The sequence below is a fragment of the Eleutherodactylus coqui genome, chromosome 7 (assembly GCF_035609145.1).
Source record: "Eleutherodactylus coqui strain aEleCoq1 chromosome 7, aEleCoq1.hap1, whole genome shotgun sequence".
In the NCBI taxonomy this organism is placed as follows: domain Eukaryota; kingdom Metazoa; phylum Chordata; class Amphibia; order Anura; family Eleutherodactylidae; genus Eleutherodactylus; species Eleutherodactylus coqui.
The window spans coordinates 73,864,214-73,884,397 of record NC_089843.1 but is presented as its reverse complement, the minus strand read 5'-3'; the positions used below and the strand labels follow the sequence as shown (position 1 = coordinate 73,884,397).

The following is a 20,184-nucleotide window of genomic DNA, read 5'->3' as shown; positions in this document are numbered from 1 at the left end:
CATGATACCTTGCGGCCCGCTGTCATGTGACCACGCTCTGCAGGCCCGCAGGCTGCCCCTTTACCTTCTCCAGCAGGACTCTGATGAGCTGCTCATGGCTGCGCCGCGCTTCCCTTCCTTGCCGAATATAAGCCGGAGACACGATCTGCTCTCCTGCATCAAAACTATCCTCATTCATGGCCGGTCAGCTCACCGGAACTCAACATCCACAGACACAGCGTGACTCGGCTCCCACTAAGTCCCGCCCATACTCGTAAATCTGGCCAATCAAAAGCGAACATAGAGGAGGGCAAATCAGTTAACCAATCAGGCTGCAATGAGAAGAATTAGACTAGGGCAAAAGTCACTCACAGCTTACTCAGCAATTCGCTAAGGCCACGCCTATAGAGGGGAGGAGAAAACGATGTAATCACAAGTCACGTGGACGAATTTGTCTTGGAAACATGCTAGAACAGAATCAGCAGCGTGGCCGGTTAGCTCAGTTGGTTAGAGCGTGGTGCTAATAACGCCAAGGTCGCGGGTTCGATCCCCGTACGGGCCAGATATTTTTATTTAATATGTTATGGTCTAACGAAGACTATTTAACCCCTTCAGACCCCTTTTAGTCAGAGGACACAAACTAAATGCAATAAAAACCTTTCGTTTTGGACATTTTTTTGTAACTCTACAATCAAAGACCAATAGCTGTGACCCGGCCACTCGTCGTTAGACATGCGCCGTATAGATTTTCTTTTTCAACTTTTTTTTCTCCCGCGCAGTCACGAGGCGCTGACGCAGAATCCATGCGAAATCCGTGCAAAAATGGAGCATGCCGCGATTTTTCCTCAGCTTGCAGAAACCACAATTGGTGCTATGGACGGTACTTGCTTTTTTTTTTTTTCCAACTCACGCGGACTAGTGCAGAACATGAATAATTAGAACGAAGTTGCGCATGCACCCATCTGAAGAGCCCCTGATTAGAATCTGCCATTAGGCCGGCTTCACACGAACATAAGCGCATTTGTGTACGTTTTTCCCTGCATATTTGCAGGACGGCGTTACGTTATTGTGCGCGCTTGGGCATGTTTTATCGATTTTTTTGCATGAATACAATATAGGTTTGATCTTCCTACAATGATGGCATCTTTGCCCGTTTAACCCCTTAACGCCACAGGACGTACGTTTCCTGGCTGGGGGCACTTATGCGGCAGGATATAAAATTTACGTTCAGTGGGTGGTGCAGGTTTAGAAGTGATGCCGCGCCATCCTGCAACGGGAGTGGGCTGTGACTGATAGCCAGCCTCCTGCTGCAACAGTGGGGATCGATTCCCGCTCTTAACCCCTTACATGCCGCAATCAATGTACATCGTGGCATGTAAAGGGTTCACAGATGGAGCGGACAAGCCGACATTACACACATGTTCCTGGGCCTACCATGGTCTGCAATCACTACTGTGAGCGATAATGCATTAGGCTGGGTTCCCACAGGACGGAAATCCCGCGGTTTGACAGCACCTAAAAAACGCAAGATTTCCGCGGGATAAGCGCAGCCATCTCTCCACATTGACGGGAGAGAGGCCGCGACAAAAAAAAAAAGGATTGACATGCTGTGGCTGTCAATTCAGCGCCGTACCTCCAGTTTCGCATGGCTTTGCCGCGATGGATTGGCAGCCTTGTGTAGATGAGATTTTTGCAAAATATCACAGCGATCGAACTCTAAGGCTGGGTTCACACGGGACTAAAATCTCGCGAAATGACCGCACGGAAATACCGCAAGATTTCCACGGAAGAAATGCAGCTTCAAACCGGGCGTCCTTTCGTCCACTTTGCTGGCTAATCCCGGGATAAAAAGTCGCAGGTGGAATTTTCGTGCAGACTTTCTGCGGCAATTACGCCCCGTGTGAACCCAGCTTTATGGTTCAAGTTCTCTACAGGGACATAAAAAAAAATAAATATAGTGTAAAAAACAAACCATAAAACTCTGTTTTGCGCACTTTTTTTGTATAGAAAAATGAATTTTCTTTTTAAATCCCACATATTGGGTATCATCGTATCTGTAACAACCTGTACAATAATGGAACGCACTATTTATCCTGCACGGCAGAAGCCATAAAACAAAAACCTAAAAAAAAACAGAGCCAAAATGCATTTTTTTGTTCATTTTGTCTCCCAGCAAAAAGGAAATAAAAGGGATCAAAAAAGCTGTATGTACTCCAAAATGGTGCCAATAAAAACTACAGCTCATCACACAAGCTCTCACAGAGCTCCGGCCGTGGGAACATATAAAAAAGGTTATGGGGCTTGGAATGCAATGACGTTAAAAAAAAGGGGGTTTTTAATTAAGCAAAAGTGGGAAAAACCTGAAAAAAGTAATATTTTTGGTATCACTGTAATCACGCAGACCTGCAGAAGTGTATCATGTCATTGATGCGGCACGATTAACACTGTAGAAAAAAAAAAAACAATGACAGAATTGATGTTTTCTCTCCCTGCCCTCCAAAAAAAGTTCATAAAAGTTTTACATTATAGTCTATGTACCAATAAAAACTACAGTTCGCCTCATACGGGCGCGGCGACAGAAAATAAAAAAGTTATGGCTTTTGAAAAGTGGAGCTGAAAATCCCCCAAAAATCGTTGCACCCTTAAGCCAATAAAAGGCCGTGTCCTTAAGGGGTTAACTGGAGCCTCAGTGCGGTCATTATGGGAGCAAGCAGGTGACTTTCTCCAGACTCCTTCCAGATGAACGAGGTAACAAATCTGCAGTATGGGAACATAGGTGGCAGTCGGAGTTAACCCTATGACTGCTAAATTGTATGGTTCAGCGTGCACATTCCTCTCCTGAGGACTGGCTGGTCACATGACGCACTGCGGTCCCTCCCAGGACTAGTCACATGACAGCGGCATCATCCCACGCTGCAGCATGGAGGAGGCTGGAGAGGAAGTGCAGCATGAGGGCATCCAGGTGCTGCTGAGTGAGCGGAGCGGGGAAGACGTCCCTCGCTGCCCACACGGTGAGCCCGTATATGTATCCGTATATCCTGACCTCTGTTCTTGGAGCGTACATCTAACAGCCTAGGGCACACCAGAGGATGTGTATTTGCGCAGCGGCGTTGCGGATTTTTGCACACAACAGTGTTTTTTACTTTCTGTGTGCGCAATTACGTGCGCAAAAAACGCACACATTGACGCTCTCGTCCATTGGAACGGACAATAAATGAGTTCAAGATGTGTTCTGCGCCCGCACAAATACGCAGGAGAATGCAGCATGCTGCGGTTTTTTTTGCACGATACAATTGCACGCACAGAACAGACGCGAGTGAACGAATCCAATGAAATCAATGGGCTCTATTTTCAGTTTTGCGTGTACACATATTTTGCGTGTAAATACTCCCATGTGACACCGACCTTACAGTAAATAGGGCACGTGTTAGAGAGCCGCTAATGTTCCTTGTGTGGATGTATGTACGGCCGGGCTGACCGGATTCCGGCTGTGAGCCTGGCCCGTGATCCTTTCTTGTATTGCGTATGACTGCGGCGGCTCGTATCCACGAGTGTGAGCGAAAAGGTGATTTTTACATGCTTTTCAATGCCCACGTTTTGTTGTGGATCCTTCACGTGGATTCCACAATTGGAATCCACCCGCGTGAGCGTGGCCAAAATATTTGTAGAGCTGGGATAGGTGAAATAAAGTTGTCATCACAGGGGCAAAAAGTTTTCTGGGCCTCTTGTCAGTGATTAGAGATGAGCGAACGTACTCGGTAAGGGCGATTTCGCAATCGAGCACCGCGATTTTCGAGTACTTCACTACTCGGGTGAAAAGTACTCGGGTGCGCTGTGGGTGAGCGGGGGGTTGCAGCGGGGAGTGGGAGGGGAGAGGGAGAGAGAGATGGCTCCCCCCTGATCCCCGCTGCTACCCCCTGCTCCACCACGCCTCCCGGCGACCCCGAGTACTTTTCACCCGAGTAGTGAAGTACTCGAAAATCGCGGTGCTCGATTGCGAAATCGCCCTTACCGAGTACATTCGCTCATCTCTATCAGTGATCTCTGTAAGGGCCCATCTAGACCCAACAATTCTCGCTCAAAGCCGTCTTTTGAGCGATAACCGTTGGGTCTAACTCCGCAGACATCGTGCAGTTTTCGCTGAGGAGTCGTTCATCATTCTCTTTCAGCAAGCTGAAAGAGAACAATGAACCTTATCAGTGCCGCGTGCTGAGCTCTCAGCGGGACACTGCTGATACTATTGTTTCAGCTGGTATCCCGCTCGGAGAACACAGCGGTCCAGATGTGTTTTGCATACCCCGCTTGGAGCGCTCAGCTGTATACCCACTGAGCGCTGCGAGAAGACAACAGCTGTATGCAGAACGCAATCGGTCTATCTGTCTTCTGCATCCCCCGCTCGGAGCGCTCGGCTGTGTAAGCCGGGTGCTCCGTGCAGAGAACATGAAGTTGTTGTTAAGCAGTCGCTCATCGTTGTCTTTCAGCGTGCTGAAAGACAACGATGAGTCTTATCAGGGATTCACAGCAAGATACAGCTGATACTGTTGTTTCAGCTGTATCCCGCTCCCTGATAATGGGATGAGTATGAAGAACAGAGCGATCCAGCTCTGTTCTTCATACCCCGCACGGAGCGCTCGCTCAAAAGTCGCTTGAGCAGCATCTTTTATACGAATATCGTTGCATCTAAACCAGCCTTCACTAACGCCCGCAGCGACGCTGGAGAAGGGTGGGTAGCGTTTCAGCATCAGGAGGAGGAGACGCTGAGCAGGAGATCACATGGGCCGGCGGACGCCAATGACACTAGAGGCAAAATTCTGGCTTAAAAAAAATCTGTGAAACTGGAAGCCGGCTAAAGTAGAAGAGCATCAAACTAGAGGTGTGACTGTATATTAAATGCAGCAGTCACTTTAATCAGACTGCATCCTTATATGTCCACAGGCCCAACACTATTATTTGTGAAGGTGTCTCAAGGGAAGGAGCAGGGAAGAAGGTTCTATGCATGTTCTGCCTGTCGTGACAGGAAGGATTGTCACTTTTTCCAGTGGGCAGACGAAAAGGTAAATGTAGTCGCCGCTGCAGGGAAAATGGAAGAATACATACTATTTCTTCGGGTAAACCAGCTGTTGTTGTTGGGGGTTCCAGCATTCTTCATGTAACACATTGGCCCCCTCGGTGTAGCTGGGATATACATCTCTGTTGCAGCACCGCTCATGTGTTTTTCCTACGCCTCTCCTACCTTCTCACTGCTACAAAGTGGAATGGGCGGACAGACTCTGGCGCAGTGATTCCCAACCAGGGTGCCGCAGCTCCCAGCCTGGGAATCGCTCAGCCGACAATAAGTGGGCTTTCTAGGCAGTGCCCCCCGGATTCACTGGGGTTGGAGTGGAAGCGCTGCTCCGACCCCTGTGTAGTGGCCAGCGCTTGTAATTGCTGGTGCAGCTCCCATTGATTTCAGCAATTACGATCGCTGGCCACTACACAGAGGTCGGAGCAGTGCTTGCGGTGTATCCTGGCAGGTGCTTTCTGGAAAACCCCTTTAGTCTGGGTCCACGCAGGACAGATTTGTCAGGAAATTTCCTTGCAGACCCTCCTATGGAAATTCTGCTGCATTTACAGCAGCAACGTAGATGAGATTTTGAAAATCTCGTTAACAAGCTGCGGAAAAATCTAAACAAAACCTGTGCAGAAATTGGCATGTGGTGCGGAATTAATTTCTACAGCGTGTCAATTTTATCACCATTCTCACTTCGGAATTCACTTCCTCTCAATGAGGGGATGAATTCTGCAGTAAAGCCCACATCAAAACCGCAGCCAATCAGCCCTTTGGGGACGCAGCCTTAGGCCTCATGTCCACGGGCGGGAGCCTGCAGCAAACTCTGACCCTGCCCACAGCCTAGGACCATGCGGGTCTTCTGTTTATCCATCCGGGTCTCCATTTTCTTCCCTGCAGATGTGTGCGGAAGGCCCAGCCGGCGCTCCGCCACACGTGTGCAGTTGAGTTTAATTTTTTTTAAACTCCTGCTTTTCTGCAGAAAAGCGGACGGTCCGCGGATCGGGTCGCATGCTTTATTTCATTTGCAGACGCCCATGTATCTGTATGGGCGGCTTGATTTACGGATCTTCCGCAGATCAGATCCACCCATGGACATTGGGCCTTAGCGTATGTGTGCACATAGCGGAAATGTTCCAGATTTTCCGCAGCATTTCCGCAAAAGTCACAGATTCAAAATGCGCACTGTTGGAGTAGATTTTGATTCAAAATCAGGTGATTTCACAAGACACTTTGCTCCCTCTCACCTCTTTGCACTCTTGGCTCTCCTTCACCTGGCAACCTCAGGTGAGCGCAGCACCACTTGTCAGGTGATACGGACGTGGCCAGCGGCTCTGCGCTCACTGGAAGTCATCACAAGACCAACGTAACAACTTGTGATGTACACTTTAATGACAGTTATGTTGGCTACAACTCAGCTTTCCCAAAAACATATCACTAAGGAATGTCAGAATAGGAATTTTGCCAAAGTCCAAGAGGAGGACAGTTTCTGGAGTGGCTATTAAAGGGCTATTTCCATCTTAGTCAGTTATGGCCTGTATGCAACGACAAGCAGTGGCCAGGATTATGGAAATGGCTGTGCTGGCTGTATGCTGTTCCCATAGCTGATAGTAATCCCGGTACTTCTGGCCACGGCATATAGATGGGTATTTCCAGCTCAGCAATGACTAACTGAGATAGGAATACCCCTTTAAGCAATACCCTAGTACATCCTGAAGGTTTTACTAAAACACCCGTTGCCGAATGTCTATGTTCCTTTTCATATTTAATGCGCCTGGTAGATACCAATGCATCACGAGCGTTTCCCAGATAAAAGCCTTCCTTATCTCTTCTGACAATGTTGGCAGGTCTCACAAGCCCGACTTTTAGCAAGAGAGCAGTATAATGGCAGCTGTCGGCCCCCTATGACCCATCAGCAGTACATGACCAGGTAACGATCTGACTTCTTGATTATTGTGGATATTAATTTTTTTTATTGCCACGAATATGCGCAATGTGAAATGAATAAGTACCCTATATCGCCACAACAGGTGTCAGGAGTTCATCGCACTCCCACTAGCAAAAAGAAAGTTTTGCAAAGAGTGCCAGCAGCTTTTACTGGAGGCTGATTGGCAGGAGCACTCTGGGCACCATCTTCTTGGCGATGTCTCCTTGGCTAATATGAAGAGACCCAGCCAGCTGCTGCATCCGCTGGAGAACAAGAAGAGTAACGCCCAGTACCTGTTTACAGATAGAAGCTGCAGCTTTCTCTTGGACACGATTATCAGCCTGGGGTATACCCGGGTATTGTGCGTGGGAACTCCTAGGTATGTCAGCTGGTTAAATAGGGGCACCAACCTACTTTTGGCTTTAGAAACTACCCTGCTTCCCCAAAAATAAGACACTGTCTTATATTTAGTTTTGCCTCAAAAAATACTCAGCCGGCGTTCCGGTCCTCGCGCTGGTCTTGGTCGCTGCTGCAGGCTGCAGCATCCTCCTTCAAGCCGATAGAGCAGTTCTTCCTGGTAGCGGGACTTGAATACCCCGCCTTCAGCAAGCTAATGCTCTGATTGGTTGATCCAGGGTGGCGTCAACCAATGAGAGCCGGCGCTGTATTAACCAATCACAGCCATTCAATGACATCATGCATTTTTCCTCCAGTAGTCTTATATGACGGCCATGAAAAGGAAGGTGAGTATTGTTTTTTTTTGTTTGTTTTTAACATGTAGCCTAGCTAGGACTTCTTTCCGGGGGAGGGCTTATATTTTAAGCCTTCCCCGAAAATCGGGGTAGGTCTTACTACCGCGAAAAACAGTAATAGCCGCCAAGTATAGAGTGGACTTGGCTCCTAAGCTCGCTCCATACACATTTCAGTACGGCAGGATGTTTATAGTCGGTCGTCAGTCCTGAAGAGGTTAAAAAAACTAAAAACATTGCACAGAACAAATTTATAAAATTTTATATATAAATATAAATTTATTCAAACACAAAATTAAAAAATCTGACTACACCAACCTAAACTGTCAGCATCTCTGCCTTATAATCCCAAATTATATATTTAAATGTCTAAAGCAAAATAAATGAAGAACTCTTTCCTGTACTAATCCTAGCGTGAATATACTATTTTTAAGACTAAGAAACTGTAAATGTAAAAAAAACTTATTTTTTTGTTTTTACTTTTTAGTATGCACTCAGTTACAAAAAAAACTAAGTGAAAAAAAGGTATTAAAAGTAGCCCTATATGTCATGAAAAATAAAGACACAAAAATACTTTTGGCAGCCCAAGAAGAGAAATACGGCCATAAAACCTCCACATGAGTAAAATCACTAAAAATATCTGGTCCTTTTTTAGAACCAAAATACTCTGGCAATCCAAAGTGAAAGTTATATGCTTCATGATGGGATGACATGTAATATTGCAATATACTGTAATAACTGGTTTTATACAAAGCTGCAGGGATATGGCTCTACCTGTGGTCCCCCCTGCTTAGTCCTCCTTTGGTATCTGGTGGTTATAACCTGTATGCTCCGCTGTTTGACTGGTCAGTCATGCTCAGTTCTGCAATGATGACGCAGTCTGTACAGCTGTGAGTGCGCACTCATCAGTAACTGACAATGCTGCATTGTGGGAGATGTAGTTTTTGCACTCCCCAGCGGCCATTCTAAATAACCACATGGAAATCTGAAGCTGACTTGGTCGTCAAAAAAAAAGGTGCTGGAGTTCAGTTCGATGCTTTAAACTTTTAGAATAATGACAATAAAAAAATGTTAGGGAAATTTTTAAAATTTTGCCCAGTGTCCGGAATACTCTTCTAACCCCTTCAGTGGCAGGTTTATTATTACCCTGTTTCCCTGAAAATAAGACATAGTATAATTTTCCAGGATTTTTGCAGATGCAAAATGATTTTTAAGGATTTTTGAGGAGGCTTGAAATATAAGCCCTACTCCAAAATTAAGCCCTGCTTACAGTTAATTAAAAAAGTCAATTTAAATAGTGTCCAGGCAGCTATATATGTAAAAAAAGTTAAATCTTTTTAAGCAAAAATTAATATAAGACACTGTCTTATTTTACCATGTCATGCCTCACAGGGCAGGTTTTTTATATGAGTCAACAATGCAATAAAAACCCTGGAAGATTTCTGATGACAGCTCAGTGCTCTGCATATTTCAGCATTAGAGCTGTCCATGGAAATCTTCCAGGGTTTAACTGCATGGTCAGTGTATCAAGCCCTGGAGATTTTCCGGGCGTGCCACTAAAGGGGTAAGGGCCATTTACACTGGCTGATGACTGGAAAGGAACGGTCGCTTGAACACTGGTTCGCAGGATCATTGCCCTGTGTAGAGATCCTGGCAATTGCCTGACAAATGAACAAACTCTCCTTTGTCGGGTGATTGTATCTTTTATGCAGCACCAAAAATCATTGATGTTGACAGCACGTCTTTCTGTGAAAACAGGGGATGTGCCGCTGACAATTCTTTTTAAGGCGCCCATACACATTAGACTAAAATTGCTAAAAAGGGACAATTTCAACCTATACAGTTCTGTGTTGGGTGAAATTTTACAATCAAGGATCATTAAAGCTGACTAATAACAGACTGAAAGAAGTCGGCTGGGTCTGATATCTCCGGCCAGCCATTAATTTTTCTTTAAAAGAATGTTCCCAGAAAGACCTTTCATCCGTCACCTGGTGTCATGAAACACCCATTACCAGTCGGAATTACTATAATGGCCTGTATGGACAACAATGTATATGGCTTCCTTTCTGAAACTATCATTTACCAGGAGATTGTTGGTTCAACCATCAGCCTATATCTGTCTAACGTGTATGGCCAGTTATAGTGTTGAAGCTTCCGGGCCCCAATGCATAATCAGTAACAGGGCCCCCAACTATAACGCTTTATTCATAGTATGGGGCTCCCTATATAGAGAAGAGAGGCCTTATGGACCTCTAAAGCTCCTGGGCCCGGGTGCAACCGCATCCCTTGCATCCCCTATAGTGACGCCAGTGAGTCCTAGCCTGTCTCGGTATTGAGCTCTGTGTATTATTTTGCAGATTACATGAGTGGATAAGAATAAAGTCTCTTGAAAGCTCAAAACCAAAGGTGAAGAGTCTCCTTTTAGACATTGACTTCAGGTAAGGAGGACATCTCTGGTACCACTCACTACTACTAACTGAAAGCTGTTCTTGTCTATAGAACCTGGATAGTGCGACTCTCAGCATAATGTAATGAAAGAGCCGAGTACTGCAGGGTCTCTTATAGACAATCCCTTCAACCGATGCTTTTGGCACTGCGATTCTCATATGAATTTAGGCCGTTTAAAATAGTTTGGGTGATTTTCTCAACTCTTCACATCCTATCCGTACAGAGAAAGATGGACCTATTGAATGGCTGTTGGATCTCTGTGTGGCCAATTCAGTATAAAAAGCAATTTCTTGTATTTTTGCCTTTTTATTTCAGGTATTCCCAGTTCTATGGCGAGGATGAATTTTGTCATTACAACATGTTTAACCACCATTTTTTTGGTGGAGAGGTAAATAATTTGCACTTATTTGGTTGACCATGTATCTACAACAAGAATTTTTCATCAATTTGTCGTGTTCCAAAACCAGCACCTTACACACTCTTTCCACTAACTTAGATCTTTATCAGCCGTAGGTCAGAGTTCAGTCATGGGATGTATCTTTGGTTACAAACAGAACAGCAGCAACTTTAACCCTTTCCAATCCAATTTGTATCCTGGTTTTCCTAGGGGGCTTACTCTTTTTCTGTCGTTCTACAATGGCGCTATCTGCTGGCTAAAGCCAGTACTGCATGAGGTGACACGTTGGATAGGCTCTGACAGCAGAGAGGCTGGCAATATACAGTAAGAGAACCCCAACGGACGTCTCCCAACATCAGAGCTGTACAGCTTTAAATTATAATGTCTTTAGACATCAGACAGTGGATTAGAAAGGGTTAACATATATGAAAATCCATGGGAAGCTATGAGAACTTTTCTCCAAACTCTAGGAATTTATTATTATTTTTTTTTTCCTATCATGACAGAAAACTTCCCTGGACTTTTCCGAAGTGAAACGTTGAATGAATTGGTATTTAATGAAGAATTAACATTAAAAATAGCTGATAGAGATGAGGGTCTTCTGGACCCCGTGGATAGACTCTGCCCTCCCTTTTCAAAATAATAGTCCCCTAATCGCTGTAGCAAGGGGGGGGGGGGGGGTACTCTTGCCTCGGGATCGCTGGTCTCTTGTACCAGAAATGGTGCACCACACGGGTAAATATGGCTCAGGAATAGCAGATATCTTTGTCTGGCTCTTGCCAGCGTTTATTGCACAGCACGTCACAGCATAGCACATCACATCACACAATGTCAATAAGCACCCCAACTTGGGTGGGAGTCTAGGGGCGTCATCCCTGTCGGACTCTTTGCCTTTTCAGGCCACCAGCCTGCAGCACCTCCCTATGCTGCGCTGGCCCTCTCTCTCTCCTTGGTAGGAACTGGCTTTTTATCTCGTTCCTGCTCCACCCCTTGGTTAACCCTTGCACTAGAAGTCCTGTCTCTGGCCCTCTACAGGGCCTTCTGTGTTCTGCACTACTACACCGCTTTATAATTAATCACTTAAAGATACTGTCATATAACTTTGTACTCCCTTCCTGGACTGCGACCCCCACGGTGGAAGACTTCCCTTCTTCTCAAGCAGGGAGGTAAAAAAATGAAAAATAAAAAATGCCTGCGCCCCTTAAGGAGTTAAAGGGGACCGGTCATGTTGTGCATGCTTTGCAGTTGTGGGCAGCAGGTTATAGAGCAGGTGTTGAGTAGACTGATACATAGCTTTGTACAAAAGATTCAGAATAACTTGTAATTTATACAAATCTTTGCTCATTTTATGGTTAGGAGTCCAGTGGGCGGTCCTATCAGTGACTGACTGGTCCCTGTGTGATGATGCATATAGAAATGGCTGTCAATCACTAATAGGACCAATCACTAATTCCTAACCATAGAGTAAGCAGAGAAGTAAATGAATGAAATACAAGTTTATTGAATAATTTTGCCCAAATCTGTATATCCGTCTGCTCCTGCTCTATAACCTGCTGAGGATGCACAGCACGACGGGTTCCCTTTAATTAGAATTCCAGCCCTGGTTGTAAATGAGTTGTATTATGTCAGATGACGATTGTGTATTTCAGGCCGCACAGAGCATCTGCCAGAAGTTCCTACAGGAAGATGGCGGACAAGGCGTTATCATGCTGACTGATCCACCGTTTGGGGGTTTAGTGGATCCCCTGGCTTTCAGCTTTAAAAAAATGAGCAATATGTGGAAGATGTCCTCAGACACAGGTGAGCTCCCGGTAAGGGAGGAAATGTGTTTTATATGTTTATCACTCGGGTTTTCCCTCTGGACCCGCATTTACACTATAAGCTATAAAGCAGTGGGCGATGCTAGACCATACATGATCCTTACAGCTCTCATTCAGTTAATATGCTCTGAGCTCCCCCAATTAATGATTCCAGGCAGCATATATTATGTTAACCCCCTTCATGACCTATGATGTGCCTGTACGTTGGTATACGGTAGTTCATGCATGAGCGATGTTCAGGAGTCCAGCCTGTTCCATATCTGGTAGCTATCAGTTAGTTCATACGGCTAGCAGCCGGCTGCAACAGCCGCTACTGGAAAGAGTACCGATTGCATCCGTTTAACAGCTGTGGTCCAAGCAGACTGCGGTTTGTAAGCAGCTAGATACAGAAGCGGGCTCTCCAGTGCTTCCACGATATGGTCAGGGAATGCTGGTGGGTTGCTTAACACTCTATGGCCTATTGAAGGCTGACAATACAAAAGTATTGCAGTATATTGTACAAGTGATCGCACAATCCCAAGTTCAAATCTCCTATGGAGAGCTTAAAAAAAAAAGGATAATAAGTGTAATAGAAGTATTTCTTTAGGTATTGAAAAATATAAAAATATGAAAAGTTAAAAAAAAAACCCTCCCAGTATCCGCTTAAAAAAATCAAAGCAACGCATCTGCATTCTCTGTGGTGCATGGTGAACGTTGTAGAAAAGAAAAACAAACACTCAATGCCAGAATTGTGTTGCCTCTCCAATAAAGTGATCAAAAAGTCATATGTGCCCGAAAATAATACCATTAAAAACTACAAGGCGTTCTGCAGAACACAAGCCCTCACGCAGACACATATACTGAAAAATAGGGAAAAATGATGGCTCTCGGAATATGGTGAAAGAATGCATTTTTTTTGTAGATAAAGGTGTTTTTTTTTTGTTTTGTTTTTTTTTAGAAGTAGTAAAACATAAAATACGATGTAAAATTGGTATCGGTGTAATCCTACTGACCCGCAGAATAAAGTGAACCTGTCCTTTTTACCGCACAATAATGGCACAATTAAGGTTTTTTTCAGCTAAAAATGTTAAGCTATACAACACATTTTATGGGACATTAAATGTTACCATTGAAAAATGCGGAATCCGTTGGCACTAGACAAATAAAGATTTTTTTTTTATGCTATTGTCCCACAAAAAAACAAGCCCTCATACAGCTACATCCAGGAAAAACTAAAAACATTATGATTCTTGAAAGCCGTGAGCGAAAAAAACAAGAAATAACAGGTCTTTGGACCGAGCCTCCCATTTATGAAATACCCGTTGCACATACGAGGCCGGTAAAGCTTCAAAGCGCACAACCTGTTCAATAAAAAAAAATTCCTCCAATTTTCTACTTAGAAATAGTTTGGAAAATGTCTGACCTGGTGGGGTTAGCCGAAGTCCGATTCACAGGCTGCTCCATGCCGCAGAGCGAGGGGGATACCGCTTGCACTGTGCAGCAGTATGAACAAGCTTCCCCTATAACAAGGCAGTGATCATAAACACCATAAAAATTGTTGAAATTTGAAGTTCTTACTGGGGGGTGGAGCCTATATTAAGGTATCTTTACACCCAGAGAAGGCGCTGAAGCATACGAATGAGTGTTCTGAAAACTTTTACTCAAAGCACTTAGACCAAATTTACACTTTGCTCAGCAGTTTAGGTGACCGTTTTGAGCCATCATCTTTGCATAGTCTAGAGCAGGGGTCCCCAACTCCAGTCCTCGGGGACCACCAACAGGTCATGTTTTCAGGATATCCCATGCTAAGAACACCAGTGGCAATGTCTGAGGCACCGACAATAATTACATCACCTGTGCAATACTGAGGACATCCTGAACACATGACCTGTTGGCGGTCCCTGAGGACTGGAGTTGGGCAACACTAGTCTAGAGTAGCTAATTAGCTACTAAAGAGCAATACAGGCGGAGCGGGACACCGCTGCGATTACTACGAGAACAATACAACTGTTCTGCATAAGCAAACAGTTGCATTGTACTGCGCGCTTACAGCTTGCGTCCCGCTATGAACTACCAACGGGACACGAACTGAAAGAATGTTATCAGCGCTGCCGACTGTGATAACAGCCTGCACCGCTGATAAAAGTTCTGGAAAACTAGAATTTAGCAAGGAAAAAAACGTGCACGGAAACTGTACGATGTCCCTGCATTTAGACGCAACGGTTATCGCTCAAAAGACGGCTTTAAGCGAATTTTGAGCGAGAATCGTTGTCTAAATGGGCCTTTACTTGTTAGCCGACATGCCATTCCTAGTGAGTGATCTCCATGCAAAATTGTTCACAAGTCATTTAAATGCGAACGTCTTACAACTTTACACCTGGTTAATTAACCGCTATTTTTTTATTTTTTTTTTAGGTTAGCTGAAAAACCCCAACTAGCGATTTAGTATACAAATTCTTGCTGGTGGCCGAGTTTACTCTGAACAACTTTCATTTGCATTTGCTTTTCGGGGGATTATTTAGACAATAGTCGCCCCATGTAAAGCCTCCCGATGGGACAATGCTTTTATACGGGGACGATCAGTTGGGCAGCAGGTGCCCAAAAGGTTGTGCCAGCGATATTTGTTCCTGTGCTTTTACACAAGAATGGTGAATGAAGGTTGTGCCAGCTGGGGATCGTTCCGGCCCACCCGCCTCCATTCACAGTAAACAGGCAGCCATTTATAAGTGAACGACTGCCTGTTCTCACAGGGACGAGTCATCGTTCGGTTCTCTGCATGCAGAAACTGAATGACTAATGAGAAGCGAATGACTTCCCTTTCATCGTCCAGTCGGGTCATGCATTTCCACTGAACGATGATTGCTCAGATTCTCGCTGGATGGCGGGTATCCGATCGATTATTGGTCCGTGTAGAAACATGTTAAGTTTTGGGCCCTGTAATATCTGTATGCCCACTGTGGTATCTCATCCATGAGCCATTGCAAGCAGCGTCTCTGTCTAGAAGATTTGGCATGTCTGTACTTTACATTGACCTTCCATAAATGCCATTTGGTGCCACATAATGCTTCATTTCCATTGCACAGATGGAGTCAGATCTAGATGATCTGAATGACATTTCCTTTTAGTATCCGTATTACAGCCACAATTTTGGGGCCTCCTGTCGCTCCACTAATCCAAACTTGGATCACCATAGGATTGGTGGTAGAACCATACGGGGTGCAGCTATTGTAGCAATAAGGCAGATGCTACAATGCTGTTGCCTTGTGGCTAAAAAAATGTATATTAACAGTTCTAAAAAAAAACTCTTCTATTGAAAACTGTAATTATCGTCCTTGTGTGCATTATTTAAATTTTTTGGGGGCGTTTCATCTTGCATTGTCAGTAGGCTGAAAGGGCCACAAAACCCTCCAGACGGGACATGCGCTGGAAACTCTGCGGCTCTGCTCCAGTGGGTTTTAAAACGACTACAGCAGCCATAATGCTGCGTGAGTAACTTTCCTCAAATGAGATGCGGGTAGCATCATAGTTAAAGGTTTACATGATGTCACAGCGCTTGGAACTACATGGATATAATGGCATACAATATGCCTATATAGTGGTATACATCTCAGCCTTCCATCGAAGCTATATGTAGGCAGATCCTCCCAAGGTTTACCCCTGATGTAGGCTCTAAAAATGACAGACAGCAGCAAACATGTACAGCATTGTCCACTAGAGGGCATACCATGTCCATCTTTATTTACTAGCCTTCTAGCGCTCATCACTGATCATTTAGTTTGTGTATCACCTATGGTGGAAAAGCAATTTGTTTGACAACCTGAAACCCCAAGCAGCGTACACTATTGGTGAAGATGGTAGCGCTGCTTGTGTTTTCCTGCTTTGGGGGTCTTTTTTTGATTGGAAAAAAAGTTTTTCTTTTTGTTCCAAGTTTGCTGGCAGTTTCCCCTACACAAGATGGTAACGAGTACTGCCTAGTTCAGGCATCCCCATCCCAATTACAAGTGTTTTGTGGCTCTTTTCAAGGATTATGTCATCAGGGCTTTTACTTGCTAAGCAGTTCCTGCATAGGTTTGGGTTGCACCAGCTCCCCACGCTCTGCCAATCTGCTTCTTTATCAGGGTGCGATCATTGATGATGGTTTTGCAATGCTATGAGTGTCGGCTAATTGGCAAGGCCATCTTTTCCTTGTTGGAGAGTTTGTGTAATCCATGCAAATGATCACACAGTTTACAGGATGACGAAAGTGTCTTTGTTTCAGACAGTTCTGCAGAGCTGCCCATGTTTTGGATCTTTCCCTACTTCTTCGAGACTCGCATCCTCAAGTGTTTTCCTGATTTCAGCATGTTAGATTATCAGGTGAGTGTTTGTCTAGTACCACCTGACTATTGAAGTGGTCACGCCAGCCTCTTGGATCAACTTTTCTTGCTTTAACCTTTTCCAATCCACATTCACTGAAAGAGCCAAAAAATGCAAAAAAAAAAAATGCAATACCTGCTAGGCATAATCGCCGTAGAGTAGGCACAATCACCATAGGACAGGTGCTATTGCCGTAAACCCTCATAGACTTGTTCAGTGCAGACTATTATGCAGTCACCCACTGAACCCAGCCCAAATTGGGGAGGAACGACTGCAAACAAACATAGCCGGCACACATGGGAATGATACCTAAGAAGCCAGCCAAAGATTGGTGTGCCCCGCCATATAGGATAGCAACTCTCACTGACAAAGCAGTGGGTTGCCCTGTATCTCCAAAGTGGGCCACACTGGCTGACATCTTGGGCTCCCCCCAAAATCTCTAGCAAACTGCATACAAAAAATACTGATGTATACTAATAAATGCCTAATACTAATATATACTAATAAAACCTTTTCCTGTCTGACGTCTTCTTACATTCTGATTGAAGCCTGTGCAGCTCTGATGTCGGAAGACGTCTGGCAGGGTATTCCTACTGTATATTACTGGCCACTCTGTTGTTGGAGGTCTCTCCAGAATGTCCCATACCGCAGTACTGGCTCTAGCCAACAGATGGCGCCATTGTATAATGGCAGAAAGAGAAAGCCCCCTAGGAAACCCTGAATCCAAAATTGGATTGCAAAGGGTTAAAAGTGACCGATCATCTGTAAGCACTGTTTATAGTCACACATTGGCCTTTTTATATAGTCAAGTTGAGTAACTTTGTAAATACATTGTATTCCTTTTCTGATTTTGTGTATAACAATCCAGAGCAGCATTCACAAGTCTACAGGCTTCATTGCTGAAATCTTCCAGCATTCCTTGATTTTAATAATGTCTTTACAGAACATTTTCTCATTGCGTGAAATATGGGAAATGGAGACTTTATACCAGGCGCTGCACATGAATCTGATGTACAGAAAATGAACTGTCACCCTACATTATATATAGACTATAAGCAGAATTGTGAGTGCAGCTCTGTGCTATAATACTGGATGTCATTTTACTGGTAGATAAGTAATGTCATTACAGTTATCCAACTTTTTATACAGCTTTAGACCAGAAAAACGAGGGGGCATTGAACGTCTACTCTCTGGACCTCCATGGGAAATATCTGTCAATCCCATTTTAACCCTTTCCAATCCAGTTTCCCTGCCAGCCGCATGCTTCCCAGCTCTTATTTATTTCGGGTGGGAAAGTGCGTTGTGGATTCCTTGGGATTACTCAACAGAAACACATAAAAATGACCCGACATGATGATGTTATTGGCCATTTTGTGAAAATTAACCATTTCCAATCCAGTGCCGGCTCTCATCTGCCATTAACCCTTTGCAATCCAATTTTGGATTCAGGGTTTTCCTAGGGGGCTTTCTCTTTCTGCCATTATACAATGGTGCCATCTGCTGGCTAGAGCCAGTACTGTGGTATGTGACATGCTGGAGAGGCCTCCGACAACAGAGCGGCCAGTAATACACAGTAAGAATACCCTGCCGGACGTCTTCCGACATCGGACCTGTACAGGTTTCAATCAGAATGTCTTTAGACGTCAGACAGTGGATTGGAAAGGGTTAAGATTTCGCTGCATAGCTCTGATGTCGGAGGCTGTTCTGCATATGTATATTACGATCTGCATGTGTATGTTACTGTAGAACAGTCTCTGACATCAGCGCGCTGTCCTGTATGCTATTGGAAACGTGTGTCTTACCTCTTCTAACATCGGAGCTATGCAGGGAAATCTTAATATCTTACGAAGGCCGACACTAGATTGGAAAGAGTTAATACTTTCTATACTGCAAATTCTAATAGGAGCATCTTTATATATTTGCAGGTGGATTATGATAACCACACTCTGTATAAATACGGAAAGACTGGAAGAAAACAATCACCTGTCCGCATTTTTACCAATATTTCCCCAGAAACTATTGTCCTACCGGCAAGTGAGGGCTACAGGTACAGATTGGTGCATGCAACGTGCCTCCTATGACAGGTCCATGCATATGGAAATATAAAGTGCAATATTAGTAAATTGCATCTAGATATGAATATTGCCACACCGGCTCCAAGTAGTTGGTTGTGTGGATTGAAGCATCCTGCACATTGCCTGCCATAAATGTCGATAACGCTGCCTGTAAGCTGCAGTGATTTTCCACTGCTAACACTTTCCAATCCACTCTCTGACCTCTGAAGACAATATGATTTAAGGCTGTACAGCTCCGATGTTGGAAGACGGCCGCCGGGGTTCTCTTACTGTATATTGCTAGCCTCTGTGCTTTCGGAGCCTATCCAACGTGTCACCTCAGGCAGTACTGGCTTCAGCCAGCAGATAGCGCTGTTGTAGAACGGCAGAAAAAGAGTTAGCCCCCTAGGAAAGCCAGGATACAAAGTGGATTGGAAAGGGTTAAATTAAACTGTATCGTGCAGGTTGATACGGTATGTGCTTGAGCAGAGACCCACGCCGATTGTTTCAAGGGTCAAAGGCACCTTATTTTTACTAATTTGTCAGATTTACTGTCTGAATGAGTCCCCTTTCTTTTTGACTTCTCCAGCACAGTTTGGAAGTAGTTAAACCCATGTGATATATTTCTTCAGGGGTTTCTTACTGTACCAGTTAGGTAATAATTTGTAGTCCTTTTTTTGGAATTTTATACATCTTGAAGAGCCGTATGCTTGCCTTAAATTCTGTAGGGAGTCCACATCTGACAGTTCAATATTTCATTTCTTCTCCCACAAAGAGAGGTAAATAGATTTGTCTGGCATATTCGCTGTCCGGACAATGGAAGCCCGCTTCTGATCCCGGCACTGCACTTTTTTGGAAGAGGATTTAACCTCTTGCACCCTGTCTGGCAAAGTTGTCACCCTGTGCGGTGTTCCAGCTTTATTTTACTGTGCTATTTAGTACTTAGTGTCTTCTTGCAACAGTGAATGTTTATTGTGGAAGGCCATGTTTAAACATATCAATTAAGGAAATCTCCGCCTCCTGAAAGCGCTGCCTATGATTAGCTGAGCGCTGTGACCAATCAGAGGCAGGGCTTTCAGGAGGCAGGGATTTTTCAATCCCCGGCCAGAAGAGATGCTGAAGAAGAGTGCCAGGGACCTGCAAGAAGATGCACTGGAGACGACAGCGCTTCTAAGGTGATGTATTATTTTTTGTTCTGCAGCTAGGGATTATTTTGGGGGTAGGGCTTATATTTCAAACCTCCTCCCACCCATCCCCTGAAAATCCTCACCGCGGGGAGTCCCCTCATCAATAAACACTGTGACGGTGCTGTCAAGGTGTTTACTGATGAGGGGACTCCTGGCAGGGATAAAGGAATCCCCTGCAACAGCTGTCACAGAGGCAGAGGATCGCGATAATTTCCCATTATCCCCGCAGTGATGTGAGGAT

The 20,184-nt window shown here is 44.7% G+C and overlaps 2 protein-coding genes and 1 non-coding gene across 5 annotated transcripts in view; 2 read left to right on the top strand and 1 right to left on the bottom strand.

Annotated features, from left to right (window-relative positions):
- Positions 1-258, bottom strand: part of SEPSECS (Sep (O-phosphoserine) tRNA:Sec (selenocysteine) tRNA synthase) — a 41,129-nt gene extending 40,871 nt beyond the window's left edge. For both annotated transcript variants that reach the window (XM_066573220.1, XM_066573221.1), the window contains exon 1: positions 65-258. In XM_066573220.1, the coding sequence (XP_066429317.1) occupies positions 65-178 (114 nt within the window). In that variant the 5' untranslated portion in view covers positions 179-258. The remainder of the gene's footprint in view (positions 1-64) is intronic.
- Positions 259-467: 209 nt separating this feature from the next.
- TRNAI-AAU (transfer RNA isoleucine (anticodon AAU)) lies at positions 468-541 on the top strand. The gene has a single exon. It is a non-coding gene; the product is annotated as a tRNA-Ile (tRNA).
- A 2,342-nt stretch (positions 542-2,883) lies between these two features.
- Positions 2,884-20,184, top strand: part of ZCCHC4 (zinc finger CCHC-type containing 4) — a 32,277-nt gene continuing 14,976 nt past the window's right edge. Inside the window, exons 1-9 of one of the 2 annotated variants that reach the window (XM_066573219.1) lie at positions 2,884-2,990; positions 4,915-5,033; positions 6,874-6,956; positions 7,057-7,332; positions 10,060-10,140; positions 10,466-10,538; positions 12,197-12,347; positions 16,605-16,702; positions 18,628-18,749. In XM_066573219.1, the coding sequence (XP_066429316.1) occupies positions 2,900-2,990; positions 4,915-5,033; positions 6,874-6,956; positions 7,057-7,332; positions 10,060-10,140; positions 10,466-10,538; positions 12,197-12,347; positions 16,605-16,702; positions 18,628-18,749 (1,094 nt within the window). In that variant the 5' untranslated portion in view covers positions 2,884-2,899. The remainder of the gene's footprint in view (positions 2,991-4,914; positions 5,034-6,873; positions 6,957-7,056; positions 7,333-10,059; positions 10,141-10,465; positions 10,539-12,196; positions 12,348-16,604; positions 16,703-18,627; positions 18,750-20,184) is intronic. The other variant, XR_010785808.1, reaches the window with a different exon arrangement.